General features: G+C 41.5%; 1 protein-coding gene across 1 annotated transcript; it reads right to left on the reverse strand.

Moving 5' to 3' along the window:
* Window positions 1-2,998: 2,998 nt before the first annotated feature.
* On the reverse strand, window positions 2,999-8,755 carry LOC126380925 (uncharacterized). Its single transcript, XM_050030495.1, has 2 exons — window positions 7,080-8,755; window positions 2,999-6,947 (listed from the first exon to the last, which is right to left on the reverse strand). Exons 1-2 carry the CDS (start codon window positions 8,753-8,755, stop codon window positions 2,999-3,001), a joined length of 5,625 nt encoding a protein of 1,874 aa, XP_049886452.1.
* Window positions 8,756-26,816: the final 18,061 nt, after the last annotated feature.

Consider the following 26,816-nt stretch of genomic DNA (forward strand, 5'->3'; position numbering starts at 1 on the left):
AAATACTAGCTGGTACCCGCGACTTCGTCTGCGTACTTTTAATTTGAATATTAAGGATTATATAAAAGGAACGGTATAGCATGTGATTAAAAGAGAGTAAGTAGGTATATTTAAAAAAAATAAAAAATATCTGTTTACAGTCGTTATAAAGTACCTATGTATTCCATTGAGTGGCAGAAATTACCTAGGAATATTTATCGGTCCCTTATGTCCAAGACACTTACAGGGGTCAGCGTCACGTTGTGTACAAAAATATTTTAAAATGACCTAATTTAAAACTTTTTTGTGCACAACGTTTGCTATTTTGTTATTATTTGTTAAAATGTAGAAATTGTTTGGACTCGACACTCGCGAGCAGGCCACGTATACACCACGTGCGCTCCCCCACCACAAGACAGCGCCGTTGACTGCCGCCACACTTCGGCGAATGTGCGCGACGACGAACGACGACCGACGGCAGTGGCGGCGATGCAGAGTATTCGTTAAAAGGAACTTTATCTACAAAAGCCAAATTTTTTTAACTTGATACACCCAAAACTACTAAATATCATGTTCCTAGGTTCAGTGGTTAATATTTTGTATACAAAAAGTTTGGCTTCGTAGTTCCCGTTCCGAATCCGTTCCGTTCCGTTCGAATTTCGGAAAATCCGTTTGTTGAAAAACTCTGCACATCCTAAGAGACCTACGTACCAAGTTTCATGGTTTTATCTTCAAAAATGACGAATACCCATACAAACATTCAACCCGTATTTCACCCCCATACTGGTAAAAATTTCAAAATGCTTGAACAAACGATTTTTTGTTTGTTATTTAGTGCCTAAACACAAAATTTAATATTTTTATCTTGAAAAATGACGAACCTCATAAAAAATTTCAACACCTATTTCATCCCCCCCCTCAAAGATCGAATTTTCAAAAACGCTTTAACAAATTGTTTTTTTATTTCTTATCAAGTTCCTAAATATAAAGTTTCGTGGTTTTATCCCCAAAAATGACGAACTCCCATACAAACTTTCAACCCTCATTTCACCCCCTCACTGGTCGAAATTTCAGCAACGCTAGAACAAATGTTTAATTATTTTTTATCAAGTGCTTAAATATAAAGTTTCATGGATTTATATTTTAAAATTAAAATATCCCATACAAACTTTCAACCCCTATTTCAATCTCTTCGTCCCTTCTTTTCGCAATAAAAGGTATCCTATTTTCTTTCTCAGAGTCTAAAGATTGTCTGTGCCAAATTTAATCAAAATCGGTTGAGAGGTTTAAGCGGGAAAGCGTAACAGACAGACAGACAGACAGACAGAGTTACTTTCGCATTTATAATATTAGTAAGGATTATTTTCCCTCGTTAAATAGTAAACAAACTAAGTGTAGGTGTTATAATTTCGTTGACGAACTGATTACCTATCCGTTTCTTTGTCTAAAATGAGTATTACCTTATTACTATGATTGATTACTGGGCTTAAAGTTCGTATAAATGTCTATCGAATTACCTCCTCAAGTTTAAAGCGTAGCTAGTCATGTAGTACTATATTAATTATGTGGTGTAAGTAATTAGATTTTATCTGTATGTAATGTAACAGTCAGTTGAATAAAAAAACTTATACAAATCAGATCAATTAATTGGCGTAATGTGATTCTAGAAAGAGTTTTAATGTTAATAGATAGCTAGCTATAGCTATGTGTAGGTTCCTGTAGGAATGAGATATAACTGTTTAATAAAGACAGTTGCATCAAAATTTTATCATAAATTCCCTAAATTATGGCGCCTACCTACCCTCTAAGTTAGAAAAGTGATCAAATACTAACTTGAGGTCACTCAGTTTAAAAAAAAACATCGAAATCATTCCAGTAGCTATGGCGTCATGCGCTTCTTGACACGATCACGAAATCTAGATTTCCGCGGGAATGAGGTATTTTCCCGCCATAAAAAGTAGCCTGTGTCCGTGCCTAAGATCCTATCTTTAAATTAACCAAGTCTTATAAAATTCCGTTCAGACGTTAAGGCGTGAATGAGGCAAACTTTTAAAACAAACAATTAAAAATCACTAACCTAGTTTTCTGTCTACTGCCTACGCCTTAAGTACGATAGCATAAATATTAATAGGCCATATCCTTTTCTAGATTACTATCTATCAGCTAACTAAATTTCATCAAAATCCGTTGAGCCGTTTAGGCATGATAGACAAAACTCCCAGCAAAAACCATAAAAAAATCACTAACTCAATTCAGTTTTCTGCCTACTTCCTACCCCCTAAGTACGATGACGTGATCAATTTGATCGTACAACCGTTTTTAGATAACCAACTATTACCTTACTAAATTTCATTAAAATCCGTTCAGCCGTTTAGACGTGAAAGAGCAAAAGTCCCAACAAAAACGACTACAAATCACTAAATCAATTTAGTTATCTGCCAACTGCCTACCCCCTAAGAACGATGGCGTGATTATTTATAGCCTATGACCATTTCTAGGTTATCATCTATCACCATACCAAATTTCATCAAAATCCGTTGAGCCGTTTAGGCGTGAAAGAGTAACAGACAGACAGACAGACAGACAGACAGACAGACAGACAGACAGAGTTACTTTCGCATTTATAATATTAGTGTTGCTTATGCAGATTTTATTTGCTGGGACTGAAGAAAACCCGCGGTGCAAGTGAAGATCCGGTTTATTTGGCAAACCACAATACAAAGTTAAAAAGTAAAATACAAGTAAAAAATCTTAAGTAAAAATTCGTAAATAATCGATGTAAAATCAGTGAGAAGTAGAGAAGAAGTGATTCGTGTCGTGTCCAATCAGATTCTTATTGGAAATCTTCGGTCCGGAACTAGCGGGCTGTGCGCGCATTACGTCGGCCAATCAGGAGCGCCGCGCCATGTATCTGCTCCTCGCGTCGCTCCCCGCGCCATGCCCCGCGTCGCTCCCCGCACCGCTCCCCGCGTCGCTCCTCCGTTTCGCGACGCAATTAGCGGGTCGTGCGTGAATTTTCTTAGCCCGCGACCTCCTCTTCTCGGCTGTCCGTAACATCCTCCCCTCGGCGTAGATCTTCGCAGCCTTCTTTCACCGGGAGGACGGCGAGACGTCGTAGAGGTCGGCGGAATATCCCTCCTCTTGTTCGTACGTCAGCGACTCTGGTCAGTCCGTCGGGTCCTTGATGCAGTCGGATTACTTCACCTCGTGGCCAGATGTTCCTCGGCAGTACTGGATCAGTGATAATCACGACGTCACCAACTTTCAGGTCCGCTCCGCGCCCGCTCCGTGTGCCTCCACGTGGTATGAGTGTAGGTAGGTACTCCGTTAGCCATCGATGCCAAAACACGTCAGCCAGCGCCGGCGTGGCTCTCCAGGTCCTCCTGTCTACCTCCCTGCACGGCCCGGTAGTGGGTAGGCCGCCGGAGGTCCCCAGTAGGAAGTGATTCGGTGTTAGCGCCTCCATGTCTCCTGGTTCAACTGGCACGTGAGTGAGAGGGCGTGCGTTGACCGTGTACTCTGCCTCCGTGAGTAATGTGGCGAGTACTTCGTCCCTGGGGTAGCGCTCGTGTAGTGTGGCGACTAACGCTGTCTTAACCGAGCGTATTAGCCGCTCCCATGCTCCACCTTGATTCGGTGCCCCGGGTGCGATGTATTTCCAGTTCGTTCGTTGTAGTAGAGCGAAGTCCTTGAGTTGTGGACCCCACTCTCGCTGCGCTGCTCGCAGCTCTTCGTCCGCGCCATGAAAGTTCGTCCCATTATCGCTGTAGATTGTTACTGGCCACCCCCGCCGCGCCGCCATCCGCCGTAGGCACATAATAGCGGAATCCGTAGATAGCGACGGTGAGATCTCTATATGGACCGCTCGCGTAGTGAGACACGTAAACAGGGCGCCCCAGCGCTTTTCCTTATGTCGCCCGACCGTGACGTACATAGGGCCGAAAAAGTCGAGGCCCGTGTAGCTAAATGGCCTCGCGTGCGCTGCGAGTCTTTCGTAGGGCAGGTCTCCGTGAACTTGCGGTCTCGGTCTGGCCTTCTTCACTTTGCAGAGTTGACATGAATGCTCCACGGCTCGTACTGTAGGTCGTATACGTGTGATATAGAACTTCTGTTTCAGGTCGTTGACAACTTGCTCTCGGTTGGCGTGGTTCGCCGCCTTGTGTGCGTGCGCGACGAGTAGCCGGGTGAAAGCGTGGCGGCCGTCCATTATTAGCGGGCTTTTTGACTGCTCGCTTATTCTCGCCACGCCCACGCGACCGTGTAGTGTAAGTAAGCCTCTGTCGTCTATCCGTGGGTCGAGCTTACGCAGCGCGCTGTTCGGGCGTAACTTCAAGTCCTTTTTCAGCCGTTCTATTTCGTCGGAGTACGAGTCCTCTTGCATTTTCTTATACCATAGCTCTTCTGCCTTTGTGATGTGGGCGAGTTTCAGTGTTCGCGTTCGTTTCTTCATTTTATCGACGGCTAGTAAGACGTAGGCTGTCGCACGGACGAGTCTCTCGTAAGAGGAGAACCGACTTATGTCAGGTAGGTAGGCCGGCCCCTCGCTGTTGTCCGTGGCGCAGACTATCTCGTCTTGTCCGTTGTCATTTTCCTCTTCGGTGCGTTCCGATGGCCACCTTTCTTCTTCTTCCCGGAGGAACGCCGGGCCAATGAACCATCTTTGGTCGGCTCGCACCTCGTAGTTAGGTCGTGTGGCGTCGTCGGCTACATTTAACTCGCTCGGTATCCATCTCCATTGTTCGACGTGCGTGAGGTTAGCGATCTCGCCTACGCGGTGAGCTACGTACGGTGTGTACTTGATGATGTCGTTGCGAATCCAGTGGAGAGCGGTCTTCGAGTCTGACCAGAGCACGATCCTGTCAGCCTTCTGTCTATGTTCTTCTTGTATACTGTGGGCGAGTCGTGCGCCTATGAGGCTGGCTTGCAGTTCCAGTCGCGGTATACTCTGTGCCTTCACCGGTGCTACCTTAGCCTTTGCGCCGGCGAGCGTGATGATGACCTCTCCGTTTTCGTATTTGATTCGCCAGTACGCTACCGTGGCGTACGCTCTGTCGCTCGCGTCGTTAAATACGTGTAGCTGACGTTCCAGTACTCCCCTCGTTGGCGCATAGCAACGGGGCAGTTTAACTTCTCGCACGCTGTCGACCGCTCGTATCCATTTAGTGAAGTCCTCGGCGGCTTCTTCCGGCACTTGGTCATCCCATCCTATCCTCTGTTGTCTCCATAAGTCTTGCAGTAGGATTTTAGCCGTTATGGTGAGATGGCTTAGCAGTCCAAGTGGGTCGAAGACCGACATGACAGCGCTGAGGGCTTCGCGTTTAGTCGGCGGGCGTGCTGACGTTTTGACCTCCTCCGGTACCCCAGGCAGCGCGGTGTTGAACATTAGTTCATCTTTAGTGGCCTCCCATATTAGACCTAGAGTCTTGCCTTGATGACCAGCGGTTCCCATTTCCTTAGGTAGCTGCGCGCGGCGGTCCGGGGGTATGTCTCGTATTACGTCTTCATTACTCGAGTTCCAGCCGGCTAGTATGAACCCGGCTTGCTCGTGTACGTAGGTTACTTCGTGTACTGCTCGTCTTGCTTCCTCCTTAGTAGCGTAGCTCTCCACGAAGTCGTCCATGTAGTGGCTCTCTGTTATCGCTCGGAGGGCCACGGGGTGTGTCTCAGCGTGCGCGCGTGCGTTGTGGTTGCGCACACTGTGCGCTAGGAATGGTGAGCTTCGAGCGCCGAATATCATCGATGACATGACGTATTCCGTGGGTGGCTTCTTTCGTTCGTTACCTCTCCACAGGAACATTTGAGCCGGTCGATCTTCAGGGCGAATCTTTACTTGTAAAAACATCTCACGTATGTCGGCGGTGACGGCGACCTCTTTTTCTCGGAAGCGATAGAGAATTCCCGGTAAGGCTCGCAGTAAGTCGGGTCCATCTAGGAGGTGATCGTTCAGGCTCTCTCCTCTCGACTTGGCGGCTGCGTCGAAGACTAGGCGTACCTTCCCTGGCTTGTTAGGGTTCGTCACGGCGAAGTGAGGTAGGTACCACGACTTGTCGTTGTCTCTCTCGTCTCCGTTAGCTACTGCGGCGTATCCCTTCGTGAGTAGGTTCTCTATCTGGCTTGTGTAGGCTGCCTGGAATTCGGGGGACTGATCCATCTTCCTCTCGATAGTCCGCAGTCTCCTGAAAGCCATTTCATAGCTGGGCGGCATGACTACTTGCTCGTCTCTCCATGGCAGGCCCACTTGATATCTTCCGTTGACTCGTTCGATGGTTTTATTGAAGATGTCGATCGCTCTCTCTTCGGCCTTCCTCGGCTTCGTTATCAAGGCAATTCCTAGGGCGTCGACGTCGTAGTGTGTTTTGATGAGCGCGTTTAATTCCTCATCTTCATTAGCGAAGTTCCTCACGTCTTTTTCCGTCTTGGCGTGTACGTGGAGGACTAGTTGATCCTCCCCTCGGTACAAGCTCCGTGGCACCGTGCCATGTATTGTCCATCCCAGCTCGGTGCGTGATGCGATGGGCTCGTAGCGTTTGCCGATGAGGATTTCCTTCGAGATAATCAGATGCCAGTTGTCGGCGCCGATCAGTAGGCTCGGGCGCGCCGATTCGTAACTCATGTCGTCGAGTGGTAGGTGCTTCAAGTGTTCGTATTCGATGAACTTCCTTTTCACCGTCTGGCTTCCGATCGTAAGTTGTTTCACCGTGTGGGCGGTGATGTCGTGAAACTGCTCTTCATGTTGGCCTCGTACTTCAATCTTGACGACACGACTTTGCGTCTCCTTTTGACTCGCTGTGGCCCCGTGTATGTGTAGCGGGCTCACATGTCCTCTGGCGCCGAGGTCGTTCGCTAGGCCTTCGTCCACGAGCGTGATGGTAGCGCCTTCGTCTAGTAGCGCGTACCTCTTCAATGACGGTCCTCCCGGTACGCGTATCTCCACCGGGCACACCTTCAATAACACCTTGACCGGGCCGCTTGTAGTGGCCGACGCGGACAAGACATTTTCCTCGTTTACTGGCGGTCACTTCGGTTGAGTAGCTGCGGCGGGCGACGTGTCCATATGCAACGTACTGTGGTGAGGTAAGAGACAGTTTTCTATTCCGCACCTCTTTGCTTTACATGTGAATCTCCTGTGCTTTCCGTTGATGCACTTGAAGCATATTTTCTCTTCTTTCACCCACTGCCAGCGTTCGTTGACCGTCATCCTCTTGTATTTCTTACAATCGGGTACGTCGTGGTTGCCGCCGCAGCATAGACATCGTTTTGTGACGGCTTCCTTTTCTCTCTCGACGGTCGGTGCGGTGGGTGTTTCAGTGGTTGCGTAGACTTTCACGTCTTTACGTGGCCTTTCACGTGAAAACGACTTCTTTTCTTGATTGTTGAAAGTCTCCTTCCGCGACTGGGGCGATGTGGCGTATGAAAATCGCATCGCACGGTCGGCCTCACGTTCCAAAAATCTTGACAGCGTTGCTATCTCGGCTTCCGATGGGTCTCCGTGTTCGTAGGCGAAGTCATACCACCTAGACTTGAGATGTGGGCTTAGCTTCTCGATGACCTCTCGTGTGAGCATGGGGTTTCGGAGATATCCTCTTTCATCGACGCCACCTAATACGCATACGATGTTCTTCAACTTGACCGCGAGGGTGTTCAATTCGCCCGCGGACGTACCGGACTTAGGTAACTTCTTTATATCTTCCATCGCTCGTTCGATCAACATCTCTGGTCTTCCAAAACATTGCTCCAGTGTTCGCATAATCTCGTCGGGGCTAGTCGCCGAGTATAGCAGCGCGGCGACTGTCTCCTGTGCTTTCCCTCGTAGACAGTTCCGTAGCCGTGCGAGGTTCTCGTAGTCGGAATACTTGTACATCGCTGTAGAATCCCGCATGGCCGCCTTGAAGGGTAGCCATTCCGTCGCGGCGCCGCTGAACGTAGGCAGCTCGTGGGCTTGGCGGGGCACCGGACGTTTATTCACGATCTTTTCTAGCGCTTGTGCTATTCTATCGACCGTGTCCTCTTCTTTATTCGTCGCATGAAAGCTCGTACGTTGATTAGGAATAGGGCTAGGCGGGCGTAGTTCCGTCTCTTTCCCTCGTGCCTCTCGATTCCATCTTCCATCTCGCTCGCTCGCGTGCGCGTTTCTCGCGCATAGAACAGGCTCCATACTGTGCTGAGGCGGGCGTCGTCCCTCCCCCCGCGGCTGGCTGTATTCCATTTCAATCAACCAGTCGTGGACGCGTTGCTGTTCCTCCGTGTGCGTTTCAGCGGCGATTTCCTGTTCATCGATTTGGCTTCCTCTTTCGCTTTCTTCCCTTATCATTGCGACGCTCCGTTCAAGTTTCGCCTTAACCTTAATGGCTTCTAGACGAAGTTCCTGCTGTTTCATTTCAGCTAATTGTATCTCCGCGTCGAGCTCGGCTTGTCTGATGCGCGCCGTCGTACTTGCTGTGGAGCGCATCGATCGCACGGAGCGGGTACTTGCTCTGACAGGCGGGACTTGCACCTGCCCCCCTTCCGTGGACGTGACGAGTCGTCGTTGCGGGACAACCGTGTTCGCGGACGCTGCCGACGTGCTGGCAGGCTGTTCATCGATGTGCATGGCTGACGTCGTGGTGCGCGGGAGCGCGGCCGTGTCTCTCTCGATGAGTACCATTGGCGCGGCGGAGGCGGGCGCGGACTTCTCTCTATCTTCAAAGGTCTTCTCTCTGACTTCAAAGGTGTTCTCTCTAGCTTCAAAGGTGTTCTCTCTAGCTTCAAAGGTCTTCTTGCTCCTCGTGATGGGCATTCTTCGGCGTAAGCCAGAAGCTACCGCAGCCTCGAAAAAGGCTATACGGCTAACTCGTAACCTCGAAAAAGGCTGTGCGAGTAGCGACTCCCGCTTCAAGGAGTCACTTTTCCGTCCTAACGGACGTATGATGTGCACACAGCCTCCCGTTGGCACCGTTAGGTGGACAAGACTGCGCTACCTTGTTGAAATTAGGACGTTGAAACTAGAAGTTGAAATTAAGAATATATCGATGTTTTTATATCGATGTTAGACCAATCTTCAGTCTTGCGGTTCTTGATTGTTCCTCTTCCCTCTTCAGACTTCCTCTTCCCTCTTCTGACTTCCTCTTCTCTCTTGAGACTTCCTCTTCTCTCTTGAGACTTCCTTTTCTTTTTTCCGTATTAAGAGTAGGCCTTCTTTCTTGAGAATTCGTCTTCGTTCTTGAGGGTTCGTCTTCTTTCTTGAGGATTCGTCTTCTTTCTTGAGGGTTCGTCTTCTTTCTTGAGGATTCAGGTTTCTTCTATCCGACGACGAAGGACCACCGCTGTTGCTTATGCAGATTTTATTTGCTGGGACTGAAGAAAACCCGCGGTGCAAGTGAAGATCCGGTTTATTTGGCAAACCACAATACAAAGTTAAAAAGTAAAATACAAGTAAAAAATCTTAAGTAAAAATTCGTAAATAATCGATGTAAAATCAGTGAGAAGTAGAGAAGAAGTGATTCGTGTCGTGTCCAATCAGATTCTTATTGGAAATCTTCGGTCCGGAACTAGCGGGCTGTGCGCGCATTACGTCGGCCAATCAGGAGCGCCGCGCCATGTATCTGCTCCTCGCGTCGCTCCCCGCGCCATGCCCCGCGTCGCTCCCCGCACCGCTCCCCGCGTCGCTCCTCCGTTTCGCGACGCAATTAGCGGGTCGTGCGTGAATTTTCTTAGCCCGCGACCTCCTCTTCTCGGCTGTCCGTAACAATTAGTATGGATAAGTTTAAACCCAATTTTATGGCCTAAATGGTCTAGGGCTTATTGCCATTTTTACAACTACATGTGTTTTTTTTAACCATTTGTATTATTACAGGTTAAAACCAATTATTGAAACATTATTTGATGTAACATTATTTGAGCAAAAATTTTTTTTTTAACACAATTGAGTTTTTATTGCTAAATTTGGACTAATAACATCCAACAATTAAAATTTGTGAACATATAGGTAGGTATCTACTTTTTTAAATCAATTAACATTACTTTCTAAAAACATATAAAGGTAGTTTTTTTATTACATATATAATAGGACATTGGTTTGCAATTAAAACTTTGTAACTTAGTTTCATCATCATCTTGACAAGTTGCCGCTGCTTGGCAAACATTTTGCTTATTTGTTTTTATATAAATAATTATAGAACTGTCTTTCATCATCAACTCTATTGAATATTCAGTAGTAAATTTCCTTTACCATCTTTACATATTGATTGACAACATATTACAACTTGAAAATAAACATTTACTTAATATAAACATAACCTTAAACAAAATTAATATAAAACACTGTTGTTTCTTTTATTGTTTTGAAAATTATTTACAGGGATAAACTGAGAATTGATGTTGTGTGATAATTACACTTATTTGGTTTATATTTAATGGAAAATTTGTACATATTTTAGAAAATAAGTTTTGGAGGCAGACGGGTACATTTTGAAACATAAATTTACTTCAGTTTACTTCAAACCACTTTACAATCTTGAAATTATAACTCTGAAACACAACCATGGATATCCAAACTGTCTATTTACATTCACTGCTCCGTGATGAATTAATATATGAAGTGAGTATTCGTGCAGAAGCACCGGCTGATACTGTTCTCAATTTGAAGAAACAGCTTAGGGAGTTGATCACTGGTTTCTCTCCGGATGAAATAATGGACGATGAACGAAGACCACAGGCAGAATTCCCAATCATCACCGAAAAGCTGAAGGAGCTGCAGGCAAAACTTGATTTAGCAGTGAAGTCTAGGGACCGTCATCACCTTATGCGTGCTAGGGCTTTATATAATCATCTTCATCACCGTCTTGAGCGTGTAGTATGCACGGAGTCTGTCGATAGGGATATACAATTGAAGCTGAATAAAAATCTTATAGCTTGCGGTCACTCATTGGAGAAATTGTTGACAACAAAAAACGTCATCGACTCGGAAGGGGAAAACCGGGTAAAAGGGATAGATGGTTCAGCAATTAATTTAATGAAGTGGAACATTAAATTCGACGGCCGTACGAGTCCACATACGTTCTTGCAGTCGATAAGTGAACGCGCCTCAGCGTTCGGAGTTAGTGACAATGTACTTTTCAGGTCCGCCTTTTGTTTCTTTTCGGACCAAGGTCTTCTATGGTACAGAGGTGTTAAGGAGCAGGTTTCGTCTTGGCAGGAATTGAGTGAGCTTTTAGTCCAAGAATTCGCACCCGTTGATTTTGATTATCGTTTGCTGGGGGAGATTAGAGCTCGCACCCAAGGACAGGATGAACCAACACACATCTATTTTGCAGTTATGAACTGTATGTTTTCACAATTGAAACGACCTCTTTCGGATAGTGACAAATTGGAAATTTTAACGCATAATATTAGACCTATTTTTAGAGAACAGTTAGCACTGTATGACATAACTACGATAGCTGAATTAAAAGAAAAATGCCGTAAAATAGAATCTGCGCGACAAATGACACAGCTCTTTGTCGAACCACCAAAGCAGTCTAGTTTGAACAATGACTTCGTGTACAAAGGCAAAACAAAACCAATAATGCCAGTCAGCGTATCCGCTGATGTTAGGGAAACCGAACAGGTCTCGGCAGTTCAGCCACCAAATCAGGCTCAAACTTTTAGGCAGCGACAACCGCCAAGTAATGAAAAGCCTAGTAGTTATCCTAATACAAAATCTGCGGCTAACAAATCAGTATTTTGCAAAAGATGTAAAGTGTCTACTCACTCAACCGCAAGGTGTAGGGACAAGACAGTCAAATGTTTTAAATGCGGTCATTTAGGGTTTACGGTGAGGTCGTGCCCAAAATGTAATAACCCAAAAAACTAGGTTGCTCGGACAATAACGCCGATCCTCCATCGAAGGTCGAAGATGGGGATTGGAAACAATGGTTACAGTTAGTAACTAATTTTTTTAAGCTGAACAACGTAGCTTCCGTTTTGTTCGAGCCCAATGATGATGACGTTCGACCATATTTGAAACTTAATGTCCTGGATTTGTCAATTTATGGATTACTGGACTCAGGTACAGCAATTTCAATTTTAGGTAATGGAGCACATACGTATTTTGAGTCATTAGGTTTCACAGTGCAATCTGGTAAAGACACTAATGTTACTGTAGCGGATGGTTCCCAGTGTACTTCAATTGGATTTTTAACGTTGCCCATTACATTTAATGGAGTTACAAAAATTTTGAAATTTTATATAATACCCAGTATTCAATTAAATGTTATTTTAGGCGTAGACTTTTGGCGGGCATACAATTTGATGCCAGAAATTTTTGAAAGTGTTTCCTACATGAGAGGTCCACAAAAGTTTGTAGAAATGCCAGTCAACTCTATACAAGCTTATGACAGTCTTCCCAATGATCATAAGGAGTTAGCGGAGCTTATGATAACGAAATATCATGACATTTCTTTTGAGCGCAAGGGTTTAGGTAGGACGCATCTTACTCAGCATGTCATCGACACTGGGGTTGCGCCACCGGTCAAGTGTAGACCTTATCCCATGTCACCGGAAAAGCAGAAGGAACTACATAAGGAATTGGACAGGATGCTGGAGCTGGACGTCGTCGCTCCGAGCGAGAGTCCATGGAACAATCCAGTCCTTATGGTTCCTAAAGCTGACGGTACATGGCGATTTTGTCTGGACTGCCGGAGGCTCAACTCTGTGACGAAAGGCGATGCTTATGCCATTCCCTACATACCCCAGATATTGGATAGCCTCAAGAATGCCAAATATATCAGTTCTGTGGATTTTAAATCGAGCTTTTGGCAAATTCCACTCGACCCTAGCTCACAGGAGAAGACTAGTTTCACAGTGCCTGGTAGGGGGTTGTTTAAATTTAAAGTTATGCCATTCGGCCTATGCGGAGCTCCTGCTCGCCAACAACGGCTCATGGACATGTTGTTTGGACACCCTTTCTGCAGTGACGTAACTAAAGGCATGATATTCGTGTACATCGACGATATTATAGTAGTTGCTGAGGATCTGGAAACGCACATACTTCTTTTAAAAAGGCTTCACGAAAGAATACAGAGCGCCAATTTAACTATTAACTTTGAAAAGAGCAAATTCTTCCGAAGCTCTTTAAAATATCTGGGTTATGTAGTGGATGAGTTTGGGCTTAGGACGGATCCCGATAAGGTTCGTGCTGTTCTGGAGTTCCCGGTACCCAAAAATCCGAAAGAACTAAAAACCTTTTTAGGTGTGTGTTCTTGGTACCGTAGGTTTATCAGGAATTTCTCCACCATTGCGGCACCCTTACACGCTCTTACCAGCTCAAAAACGAAATTTATTTGGAACCAAGACGCAGAAAACGCTTTTGTCACTTTAAAGAACACTTTAGTTTCAGCTCCAATTTTAGCTTGCCCTGATTTTAGTAAACCATTTTCAGTTCACTGCGATGCATCTAATTTTGGCGTAGGAGGTGTCTTAGCGCAAAATATTGATGGCCATGACCGCCCTATCGCTTATATCAGCAGATCCCTTAATAAAAACGAACGTAATTATAGTGCTACCGAAAGGGAGGCGTTAGCAGTTGTGTACGCGGTTGAGAAATTTGAACCATATTTAGGTAGTAGACCATTCACCGTCGTAACCGATCACGCTTCACTTAGGTGGTTCATGAACTTGGAGAATCCTACGGGACGCTTAGCTCGTTGGGGTTGTAGGTTATCCCAATTTAATTTTACAATCGAGCATAGAAAAGGGAAGGATAATGTCGTCCCTGATGCCCTCTCACGATTGCTGCATGTGGATGCCATCGATGCTCCAAATGCAGGAACCGGTGATGAGTGGTATGATAAGGTTTACTCTGGATGTACGGCTTATCCCAAAAATTATCCCAATTATCGCGTCGAAAATGGTACTCTCCTACGATACAGCAAGGGTAAGTATGCCTTGACTCAGGAGTTTCATTGGAAGATGGTTGTGCCAAAGTCAAACCGTCTGCAGGTCATGTCCGAAAACCACGAACCACCGACCTCGGCACACCTCGGAGTGTTTAAAACGCACCGTAGGTTGTGTTTGAGGTATTTCTGGCCAGGAATGTACCGCGACGTGCTTGATTTTGTCAACAAATGCCGTATTTGTTCCGCTTATAAGCACAGGACCAAACTCACTCCTGGGATCATGGGTCAGCCTAAGCAGTGCTATAGGCCATTTCAAGCTGTATCCGTAGATTTGGTAGGACCTCTTCCATGATCACGTTCGGGTTACATGCACCTTTTAGTAGTAACATGCTGTTTTTCAAAGTACACCATGTTATTTCCACTTCGTCGAGCGACTAGTGCTGCAGTAGCTAAAAACTTTGAGAATTATGTGCTTCTAGCTCACGGGATTCCTGAAACCGTAATTACCGACAATGGGGTTCAATTCACGGGATCAGAATTCAGTGGCCTTCTCAAGAAGTACAATATTCCACGAGTTCACTACGGGCCTAGGTACACGCCACAGATTAACATGGTGGAAAGGTATAACAAAACAGTCATGACTGCTGTTTCGTCTTATGTAGCTGACGACCATAGGACATGGGATCTCCATTTATTTAAGGTGCAATTTGCAATAAATAGTGCAGTGAACGAAACTACTGGGTTTAGTCCTTTCTTTTTGGTCCATGGCCGGGAACCCATTATTAACGGTTCTTTTTATAAAAATGATGATAGGGAATACGAGGTCTCTATGCCAAGGGACGAGTATGCGGGTGAATTTGGGGTCCTTCGGGATATTTTTAATAAGGTTCGAGTTAATATCGAGAAGGCTCACACGACGAATGCGAAGTACTACAACCTGCGACGCCGTAACGTCAATACTTTGCGCGAAGGTCAAGTAGTGTGGCGGAAAACGTACGTACAGAGTGACGCCGCTAATTTTAAAGCCTCGAAACTAGCCCCAAAATACGAGCAGTGCGTGATTAAAAAGGTTTTATCACCCTTGGTGTACGAATTGGTTTCGTTTAGTGGCAAGAACTTAGGTTCTTGGCATATAAAAGATTTAAAAATTTAATTTTCAAATTGCCCCGTGTTCCTCTTGTCGTATTTTTTCTTAAACAAAATTTACCGGCTTGGATCATTGTATTTGGCTCAATTTAAATTCACGTTTATAAAGTAACATCATTTTTGTTGTTTGTTTTCGCGGTTAGCTTCATAACATTTTATTTTTAGAAAAATAAAACATTGGTGTAGTTACTTGTGTCGTAAGTGGCCTAGTAACAGCCTGTTTATGACAATCTCGTTTTTTTTATGTAGTTAAAACTATTAACTAAAAACTAACTATAGTTTTTAACTAGATTTACAAATAAATGTTATTTGTTTAATGTTTTTTTTTAGTGTGTTTATGTGTGCGCTGACAAGGCCCATACACACTAGCGTCTGCAACGCAGCGTTTTTATGAACGCCCACTTTAGCGTTCCATATTTTTTGTTTAGGCGGGTATAGCCAACTATTTAATATAGTTTTTCATGTTGCTCGTGACAACATTTTTTAGGCCTTATAGTAGCCATTTATTATAAATTAATTTAAAATAGGGAACCTCATTAGGTTACTTATTTTTTTTTCTTTTCTACGGAGCGGGTAGTGACTCCTTAAATAAGCCTCTAACACCTGTTGTTTTGTTTTTTTGTCTGTCTTTAGAATTGGGGTATCGAGTGACACTATGAGAGTCGTCAGCTCATCAGGGGTATGAATGTGGGTAACACCCAGTGAAATGGATACTGGGTGCTACTTTATGAAAGAAGTGAAAGGTGATCAATGAATGGTGAAGAATAACAGGTCGGGGTAATTGTTGTGCTTAGGGTTGTGCTGTTTAGATGTTGGTGTTTGTGCTTCGTTACGTTTTTTTTATGAATTGTTTTGTAGTCTCGTCTTTAGAGACAGTTTTTAAATTTCGACTGGTTGTGCGCTCCAGGCTCTATGGCTGAGGGCAGCCGTGTTTCTCACCCAGTCCGAAACCTCTCGTGGGTAGGGGGGTATTGTAACGAAGCATTTCGGACCCACGGGCCTTGTAGCGACATCTTGTGGTTTCTGGCGATATAATAATAATAATAATAATAAAATATTTATTTCAGATTCTGCATCCATATAATGTTAGTTAAACAATAACGTAACGTATAACGTTGTTTTTATATTTTACCCGCAGAAAAACACAGATGGCGCTGCAGGGTTATCGATGGGCCCGAACATTTTAATAATTTTCTTTTTTTTTCTAAATTATATATTTAAATTATCTGCAACATTTATTCTAAATTATCTTATATTTTTGGATTAGTTTTGGATTAATTTGGATCAAACAAATCGATCGTTTGTTGTCGTTGATTCGGCGAATCTATGGTTTGGTAGATTTTTATTTTGGTTGGTAATATTGTGGATTCGTGTGTCAGACTGACAGCTGGCTGAGCTGAGAGACAGGTTTTGGAAAGTGGGGACGTCGCGAGAGCGCCGGAGACTCCACTGCCGTAACTATAATGTGGGCAAATTAAAAGCCACGATTTATCGGCGACATCAAGAGCCGATGTCTTAATTTAAATAAACAACTTAACCGAGATGGTGAGTCCTCGCAATTCTTCGTGCATATTTTTGCACCAACTTTGTGATAACCTCGAGGTCCTTTGTTTTCAGCAACATCACTGAAATCCCATCGCCTAAGGTCCAGTGGGTGGGTTTAGGTTTCATCCGAGCGATGCCCAACTATCCCGGATGAACCTGTAAGTTATTTTCTTTGTTTTACACTCGTGAGTTGCCTTGCCACGCTGTCAGCTGAACCACATGCTAATCATTGCCATTCCTTGTTGCAAATGGGGTTTTTAATTGTTTTAACGTCTTTAAAGTTTTGTTTAATTTTCTAACGTTTTAAAGTTCTATTGTAAGAATGAAGAAGTTTCAATGGTCGTGACATGCTATTGTCTAAGAAGAAGTTTATGTTTGAATCAGATGATTTCCACAAATTTTGTGAATGAAGATTGCTACTGTTTTCTTCTGCGTTTGCAAGTTATTTCAAGCTTCATTACGGCGGAGCTTGCCTTGGTTGATTTGTACGTCGAAGCTTTTCTTTGTGCGGCGCGCATGTGGATGTGCCGCGCCTCTCCTTTTGTCAACACTCTGGATAAGGCCCGGTGAAGGACTGCGAGGTTGACCGGTGGACGTGCAGCCCGCCAGCTGCGTACAGTTGGCCCGCTGTGCCGCCATCGTCCAGCACGCCCTGGCCTGAGCCGGCCTCAACGCATCACCTGTACGGTATACCGGAACGCCTCAGGTAGGCCTGATAGTCGGAGGTCCTCGAGTAAGTGAGGTGCCTACAGGTGTACGGACAGTGTTTTTAAACATAGTGATATCTCATGGTTGTTACGGAGTGACAATTAACCTGACGGACCAAAGCGCGACCTGTCTCCCTCCATAGGGTTTTTGACCTACCTATGGTTAACTAAATTTGTATATTTCAAATTATACATTGTACAAATTCAAAGGGAGTTTTCTTTGTCTCATGCTCACCGGTCTATAACATCTAGCTGTGCCCTTCAGGTAAACACCACTTTATAAATTTCTGAAACATATCTGCATTTTCATAACACCTTTCATTTTACCTACCTTTTATATAGGTAGCAAAAGATTTCCGTTTCAAACAAATCACTCTCCGAGACGGACTTATGCATAACAACTACCCCGCCTAACTTCATTTCTCAACGTCCGAAACGAAAAAGGGATAATGATAGTGACTTAGAACTCACTACGTTTAAGGATGAAATCAAGACTATGATAAAGTCCTTGTTTGCGGAACAGGAGAAGGAACTGAAGAAAATTTCTCCTACCCTTAAAGACATCCAGCAAACAAACCATAACATAGAAAATTCTATTTTTTTCCTTACCTCGCAAAATGAAGAATTGAAGAAAAAAATTAGTCAGCTGGAAGAACAATCTAAAAAGGACAGAGAATACATAATTACATTAGAAGAAAAGGTGGAAGAAATACAAAGAGGCAGTCGAAAAACCTGTTTAGAATTAAAAAACGTACCTAAGAAGATCCAAGAGACGAAGGAAGATCTGATTACATATATAATTAACTTAACCAAGAAAATAGACTGTAATATGTCTCAATCTGATATAAAAGACATATATATAATACAGGGAAAGAAGGAGGGGAGCAGTTATACTCCGATTATAGTCGAAACTAATTCAACTATGCAGAAGTCTGAAATTCTGAAAAAATGTAAACTATTTAATATTAAAAACAAAGAAAAACTACGGGCGAAGCACTTGGGATTCACTTCTAATGAAGAAACCCCAATATTTGTTTCAGAACATCTGACACCTAAGGGCTCTCGCTTGTTCTTCCTAGCAAGAGACCTAGCAAAATCAAAACAATACAAGTACTGCTGGACTTCTTTCGGCAGAATTTTTGTTCGAAAGGCAGATAATTCTCCTATTTTAGTGATCAGAACTGAAACCCAAGTGCACTGTTTAATGCAAGCTGACTGACTATTATTGTTTTATGATTACCTCAACGCATTATTGTTTATATTGAAAACTTTTTGTAGACTGTCTTTAGAATTACTTATATATAAAACTAAAAATACTCTCTGTAATATTACTCACACACAATATACTTACACTGTATACACTCAACATTCGAATACTACACACACTTTTGCACAGATGACTCATCTACTTCTTATCACACTTATAACAAATACTCTATGCATTCTTCTACTTATATCCATACATTCTACTACACAAAATACACTTCCACAATATATAATATACCTAAAAATAACGCATGCGTCCTTCCAAACCTCTTATGCTTTAGGTGGCATTGTATTTATACTAATTTGTTCAAATACTCGTACACTCAGCCTTAAAAATACGAAAACATTTCTATCATATTCTAACATTTCTATAATTATTATCATACCAACGCTGCAATTAAATTTCATATGGAACACTTCAATAATCACAACTCCCGAATACAATAGCACCCATTCATTACTGTGTTATGCCCCGGACCACCATTTCGACACCTTAAGACTCTTTTTTGTCTACCAATGAGTAATCCTGTGGATATATTAAAAGAAATAGACAAAATTAAAACTGCAAATTGTTATAGTTGTGAGGTACAGGACCTTCCTAAGCATATTATTATTTCGAAAACAGACTTAACTATTATATCCCAAAATATAAGAAGTGTCTACTGCAATCTTGACGACCTCCAGATTACACTATCCCATTTTAATTTTGACCCGGATATACTCATCCTGACTGAGTGTAGATTAGACTTGAATAGGCCGGTTCCAACTCTCCATAACTACTCCTCGTTTAGTACATCATATAACATTAACCAAAATGACGGAGTTGTGGTGTTCGTTAAGAGTAAACTAAAAGCTAATATAATGGAAATCAAACTCGACTACGCAACTTGCTTACAAATAAAAACTCTGAATCATATTATATTGGGTATTTATCGTACACCATCAAAGTCTGACGCTTCAAATTTTATTACTTCACTTAGCAACCATCTAGAATCGATTAAGTCATATGATAATATCATTGTAACCGGTGATATTAACATTAACCTTATTCCCACTAATAGTAACAATCCGTACGCGCACAGCAACAGAAATTTCTATTTAAACTCCTTGGCTATGCATGGGCTACTCCCTGGACATATTTTACCGACTAGACATGGGAGCTGTCTAGACCATTGTATGTTGAAGTTAAAGTCAACTAAAATATGTGCTAACATTGCTGTTTTAGAAACTACCACAACTGACCATTCCACGTTACTAACATGTATTTCCAAGATAAAAAATGAAACCGATTGCCAAAAAACTATTGAATATATTAACTATGACACGGCCTATAAAAGTTTACTAGAAAAAAATCTAGTAACTCTGCTGTTAAGTGACGATCCGGACTTTGTTGTGGAGCAATTGATTAACAGTTTAGTAAAATCCATGTCAGAAGGAAAAGCGCGGAAATGCCTATCTAAGTCGGAGCGTAACATAAAACCCTGGATCACACCGGGAATAATGCGCTGTATAAAGAACAGAAACAGGATGCAGTTAAAACTAAGATTTGACCCTAACAACGAAATAGCTAAAATTACTTTTAAACGATACCGTAATTTCTGCAATAAATTAATAAAAAAGTTAAAAAGAAAATATGAAAGAAAACTTCTGGACAACGCAATTAAGAACTCGAAAATGCTTTGGAATACCATAAAAACAGTCACAATCTTAAAATCAACTAAATCGCACAATTATGATTTACTTAATGTGAAATCTTCACCTGAAGACTCGGTTAATTACGTCGGCAAATACTTTGCCGATATAGGGAAAAACCTAGCAGATATCATATTGCAGAATCAAAATCTGGATAATGGAACTGCCTATTCATTTAGACAACACTCTTCCCAAATATCATCATTTATTTATTTATTTATTTATTGTTACTTGCATACTTTACAGCTAACATAATTTATATCTTTACAATAGCTTAAATTCTTGTTGGCCAATTAAAAAGTATGACAAATCAAATTTTACATTATAATAAGAGCGAATACATAAGACTTACACTTAATTAAAAACAGCTGATAAGATGAGATGAAATGGAATAAAAAAAAAATTAAAAAGAAAAAAAAAATACAGGAATACACAACACATGTTGCACAAAGAGATCATTTGTTCTACAAGAAACAGATTCTCTTGAAGTAGCTGCAATTCTTATGGGTCTAAAGACAGAAAGTGCCCCTGGCTGGGACGGAATACCCACCAAATTTTTGAAGGCCTGCAGCTCTATTGTGGTACCTATAATAACACACTTAGCGAATTTGATCTTTCGAAGAGGCATATTTCCTGCAGATCTGAAAAAATCAATTGTCACTCCTGTGTACAAGGGTGGTAAGAGAGACGATGTTAGCAATTATCGACCTATTTCGGTCCTACCGGCCATCTCAAAAATCATTGAAAAGTTACTCAATTCTCGACTTCTAAAATATCTCGAAAAATTTAATATTCTCTCTGTGTCGCAGTATGGATTCAGACAGGGTTTATCCACCGAAGACGCTATACTAGCTCTTACATCTTTGATAATTGATAATGTAGATCATAAAAAGAAATGCCTATCTGTATACCTAGATCTGAAAAAGGCATTTGACACTGTCTCTCTTCCCACACTTGTACACAAACTTGAAATCATTGGCGTGCGAGGTGCTACCCTACAGTTGTTAAAAAACTACCTGCATGGTCGTACGCAGAGAGTTAAAATTGGAGACTATACTAGCCGGGACTATGATGTCTTGTTTGGGGTCCCACAAGGAAGTGTGCTTGGCCCGACATTATTCCTCGTTTACATAAACGATCTTACAAACTTGGCAGTTGACGGTGGCAAAATCTTCTCGTATGCCGATGATACAGCTTTAGTCTTTTCTGGTGAAACGTGGGAGTCTGTTTTCCGCTTAGCACAGACAGGGCTCGCAAAGGTTTCATACTGGCTGTCATCTAACCTACTTACCTTGAACTCCGAGAAAACAATCTATATGTGTTATTCCATAGACAAAAGGACCCAACCAAGTGCCAACTTTGACCTTAAAATACATACGTGCAAAAATCCAGAAAACCAGTTTTGTAACTGTAAGACCCTAGATAAAGTTAATTCTACAAAATATCTTGGAATTTTGCTGGACAAACATCTTACCTGGTATAACCACATCAATTACGTCGATGATAGAATAAGGAAATTCATATGGATTTTATTTTATTTATTTTATTTATTTATTATTATTAAGCATTAGTTTAAATGCAATGTCCTGCAAAATTGCATAAGCAATTTGTCTGCAGGATCACAGTCTCGCTCACTTGGTTAAATTACAATAATTAAGAATTAAAAAATAGGTAAGTACGTGCTAAATTAAATCTAATAAATAATTTTTTAACTTATTTTCAAACATTTTTGGCTCATTTTTAATGTTCTCAGGCAAACTGTTGATGAGATAAGGTATGCGCTTACTTAGGGTCCTATCCCCATAATAATTGTATACTCTCGGAACCACCAGTTTGCCTGAGGCCATTGATCTAGTATTATACTTATTAACTATTTTATTTACTGTTACAGATACATTTGGTTTATTGTGATTAAATCCATACTAATATTATAAATGCGAAAGTAACTCTGTCTGTCTGTCTGTCTGTCTGTCTGTCTGTCTGTTACTCTTTCACGCCTAAACGGCTCAACGGATTTTGATGAAATTTGGTATGGTGATAGATGATAACCTAGAAATGGTCATAGGCTATAAATAATCACGCCATCGTTCTTAGGGGGTAGGCAGTTGGCAGATAACTAAATTGATTTAGTGATTTGTAGTCGTTTTTGTTGGGACTTTTGCTCTTTCACGTCTAAACGGCTGAACGGATTTTAATGAAATTTAGTAAGGTAATAGTTGGTTATCTAAAAACGGTTGTACGATCAAATTGATCACGTCATCGTACTTAGGGGGTAGGAAGTAGGCAGAAAACTGAATTGAGTTAGTGATTTTTTTATGGTTTTTGCTGGGAGTTTTGTCTATCATGCCTAAACGGCTCAACGGATTTTGATGAAATTTAGTTAGCTGATAGATAGTAATCTAGAAAAGGATATGGCCTATTAATATTTATGCTATCGTACTTAAGGCGTAGGCAGTAGACAGAAAACTAATTAGATTAGTGATTTTTAATTGTTTGTTTTAAAAGTTTGCCTCATTCACGCCTTAACGTCTGAACGGAATTTTATAAGACTTGGTTAATTTAAAGATAGGATCTTAGGCACGGACACAGGCTACTTTTTATGGCGGGAAAATACCTCATTCCCGCGGAAATCCAGATTTTGTGATCGTGTCAAGAAGCGCATGACGCCATAGCTACTGGAATGATTTCGATGTTTTTTTTTAAACTGAGTGACTTCAAGTTAGTATTTGATCACTTTTCTAACTTAGAGGGTAGGTAGGCGCCATAATTTAGGGAATTTATGATAAAATTTTGATGCAACTGTCTTTATTAAACAGTTATATCTCATTCCTACAGGAACCTACACATAGCTATAGCTAGCTATCTATTAACATTAAAACTCTTTCTAGAATCACATTACGCCAATTAATTGATCTGATTTGTATAAGTTTTTTTATTCAACTGACTGTTACATTACATACAGATAAAATCTAATTACTTACACCACATAATTAATATAGTACTACATGACTAGCTACGCTTTAAACTTGAGGAGGTAATTCGATAGACATTTATACGAACTTTAAGCCCAGTAATCAATCATAGTAATAAGGTAATACTCATTTTAGACAAAGAAACGGATAGGTAATCAGTTCGTCAACGAAATTATAACACCTACACTTAGTTTGTTTACTATTTAACGAGGGAAAATAATCCTTACTAATATTATAAATGCGAAAGTAACTCTGTCCTGTCTGTCTGTTTCGCTTTCCCGCTTAAACCTCTCAACCGATTTTGATTAAATTTAGCACAGACAATCTTTAGACCCTGAGAAAGAAAATAGGATACCTTTTATTGCGAAAAGAAGGGACGAAGAGATTGAAATAGGGGTTGAAAGTTTGTATGGGATATTTTAATCTATACTTATAATAAATCTGTAGAGAGGTCAATTCTGTACATTAAATATTTTTTCAAAATAACTATCAGGGGGTGATAAGTGGTCGATACTGATGCCAAAAATGCAATCAGTAAAATTTTTGTCTGTCTGTCTGTCTGTCTGTCTGTCTGTCTGTATGTTCCTTATAGAAACAAAACCTACTGGACGGATTTTAATGAAACTTGGTACAATTATTCTTCACACTCCTGGACACGTTATAGTTTACTTTTCATCACGCTACAATCAATAGGAGCAGAGTAGTGAAGGGAAATTCTTTTGTATGAAAAATCTAAACCACTCAAGTTAGACGTTTGAAATTTGGCATGCAGGTACCTTAGATACCGTAGAGGTATACTAAGAAAGGAATTCCCGAAAATCCTACGGGAACGGGAATTAGCGGGAAAATCCTTTTGTATGAAAAATCTAAACCACTCAAGTTAGACGTTTGAAATTTGGCATGCAGGTACCTTAGATACCGTAGAGGTGTACTAAGAAAGGAATTCCCGAAATTCCCACGGGAACGGGAATTAGCGGGAAAATCCTTTTGTATGAAAAATCTAAACCACTCAAGTTAGACAATTGAAATTTGGCATGCAGGTACCTTAGATACCGTAGAGGTGTACTAAGAAAGGAATTCCCGAAATTCCCACGGGAACGGGAATTAACGGGAAAATCCTTTTGTATGAAAAATCTAAACCACTCAAGTTAGACGTTTGAAATTTGGCATGCAGGTACTTTAGTAAACTTAAAGCTTAGTTGCAACAGGATATTACAAAATTCCCACGGGAACGGTAGTTAGCGGGAAAATCCTTTTGTATGAAAAATCTAAACCACTCAAGTTAGACAATTGAAATTTGGCATGCAAGTACCTTAAGTACCGTAGAGGTGCACTAAGAAAGGAATTCCCAAAATTCTCACGGGAACGGGAATTAGCGGGAAAATCCTTTTGTATGAAAAATCTAAACCACTCAAGTTAGACGTTTGAAATTTGGCATGCAGATACCTTAAGTACCGTAGTGGTGCACTAAGAAAGGAATTCCCGAAATTCCCTCGAGAACGGGAATTAGCGGGAAAATCCTTTTGTATGAAAAATCTAAACCACTCAAGTTAGACGTTTGAAATTTGGCATGCAGGTACTGTAGTAAACTTAAAGCTTAGTTGCAACTGGATATTACAAAATTCCCACGGGAACGGTAGTTAGCGGGAAAAAACATTTGTATGAAAAAATCAAATCTAAATAAAAGGAGAAACTGACTGACTCAGTGACTGACATATATCAACGCATAGCCTGAACGGCTAAACGTAGGCATTTGAAATTTGGAAGGGACATAGCTTAGGTACCGTAGAGGTGCACTAAGAAAGGAATTCCCAAAATTCTCACGGGAACGGGAATTAGCGGGAAAATCCTTTTGTATGAAAAATCTAAACTACTCAAGTTAGACGTTTGAAATTTGGCATGCAGATACCTTAAGTACCGTAGTGGTGCACTAAGAAAGGAATTCCCGAAATTCCTACGAGAACGGGAATTAGCGGGAAAATCCTTTTGTATGAAAAATCTAAACCACTCAAGTTAGACCTTTGAAATTTGTCATGCAGGTACCTTAGGTACCGTGGAGGTGCACTAAGAAAGGAATTCACAAATTCCCACGGGAACGCGAATTAACGGGAAAATCCTTTTGTATGAAAAATCTAAACCACTCAAGTTAGACGTTTGAAATTTGGCATGCAGGTACTTTAGTAAACTTAAAGCTTAGTTGCAACAGGATATTACAAAATTCCCACGGGAACGGTAGTTAGCGGGAAAAAACATTTGTATGAAAAAATCAAATCTAAATAAAAAAGAGAAACTGACTGACTCAGTGACTGACATATATCAACGCATAGCCTGAACGGCTAAACGTAGGCATTTGAAATTTGGAAGGGACATAGCTTAGGTACCGTAGAGGTGCACTAAGAAAGGAATTCCCGGAATTCCCACGGCAACGGAAATTAGCGGGAAAATCTTTTTGTATGAAAAATCTAAACCGCTTAAGTTAGACGCTTGAAATTTGGCATGCAGGTACCTTAGTTAACTTAAAGCTTAGTTGCAACAGGATATTGCAAAATTCCCACGGAAACGGGAGTTAGTGGGAAAAAAACATTTGTATGAAAAAATCGAAACCGCGTAAGATAGATATTTTCAATTCAATTAAATTATTTATTGCATTCCATGTAGTACAATAGGGTGTTACATAGGCATAGGAACTAAAACATGGACCCTATAGGGCACAGCAACGTTGAAGGGAAGAGAGGAAGTGTGTATTAAAATTAAAACTCAATGAACAATCAATTAAAAAAAAAACAATTCAATCAATTGATTCAATCTAGCACGCATGCATACCTTAGTAAATATAAAGTTTATTTTTGGCTGTATTTTGAAAAATGGGAGTTATTGGGAAAAAAAAATGTACTTATGAAAAAATCTAAACTGCATAAGTATGCACTCCCACACACACAAAGATCTCTCTCTTATATAACACGCCACGCGGACGAAGTCGCGGGCAAAAGCTAGTACTAATAATAAATATTTATGTTTCAAACTGACAGGTAGAATTTTGCAAATTTTGAATAGCATTCTATAGTTATCTTTACATTTATTTTTAGTTTTTTTATTAACAAGGAGTTTTAAAAATCTAATTTGCATATTTTCTAGCTTTTCTATATTCGTTTTGGTTGTAAGACCATAACAGTTAAGAGCATAACCTAAGATAGAATCGACTAATGATTTGTATAAACACTTTAAGGTACTAGTAGGAACTTTATAGCTTAAATGGTAGAACTTACCCAGTAATATTTTTAATTTACTATAAATATAGTTGACGTGATCAGACCAAGAAAAATGTTCATCAACTTTCATTCCCAAATAAGTGACACATTTAACACGTTCTATTGGTTTACAAGTACAATTGGTTCTACTATTATGAAAACATGTAAAAGTATGAGTATACATAAGATGAGGTGTTTGTTTGAGTGGCAAGTATGGCGAGTGTATTATTAGAAGCTTAGTTTTATCGGAATTGAGGACTATTCCATTGTCATGGGACCATTTGACAACCGCGTCCACATCCATCTGGACAAGACGGCAGGTCTCCTCGATGTCAGTGCCGGCACGCAGAGCACACAGGTCGTCCGCGAACATATGCGCAGTGCAGTGCTGCAGCACTCCGCACAGGC

Source organism: Pectinophora gossypiella, unplaced genomic scaffold, assembly GCF_024362695.1.
Source record: "Pectinophora gossypiella unplaced genomic scaffold, ilPecGoss1.1 Pgos_31, whole genome shotgun sequence".
NCBI lineage: Eukaryota > Metazoa > Arthropoda > Insecta > Lepidoptera > Gelechiidae > Pectinophora > Pectinophora gossypiella.

Excerpts from the sequence above, each read along its gene's own strand:
- LOC126380925 (XM_050030495.1), bottom strand. The coding sequence starts at position 8,755 with ATGCCCATCACGAGGAGCAAGAAGACCTTTGAAGCTAGAGAGAACACC. Across the intron at positions 6,948-7,079 it reads TTCACATGTAAAGCAAAGAG|CGGCCCGGTCAAGGTGTTAT; the intron begins GTGCGGAATAGA and ends GGCCACTACAAG.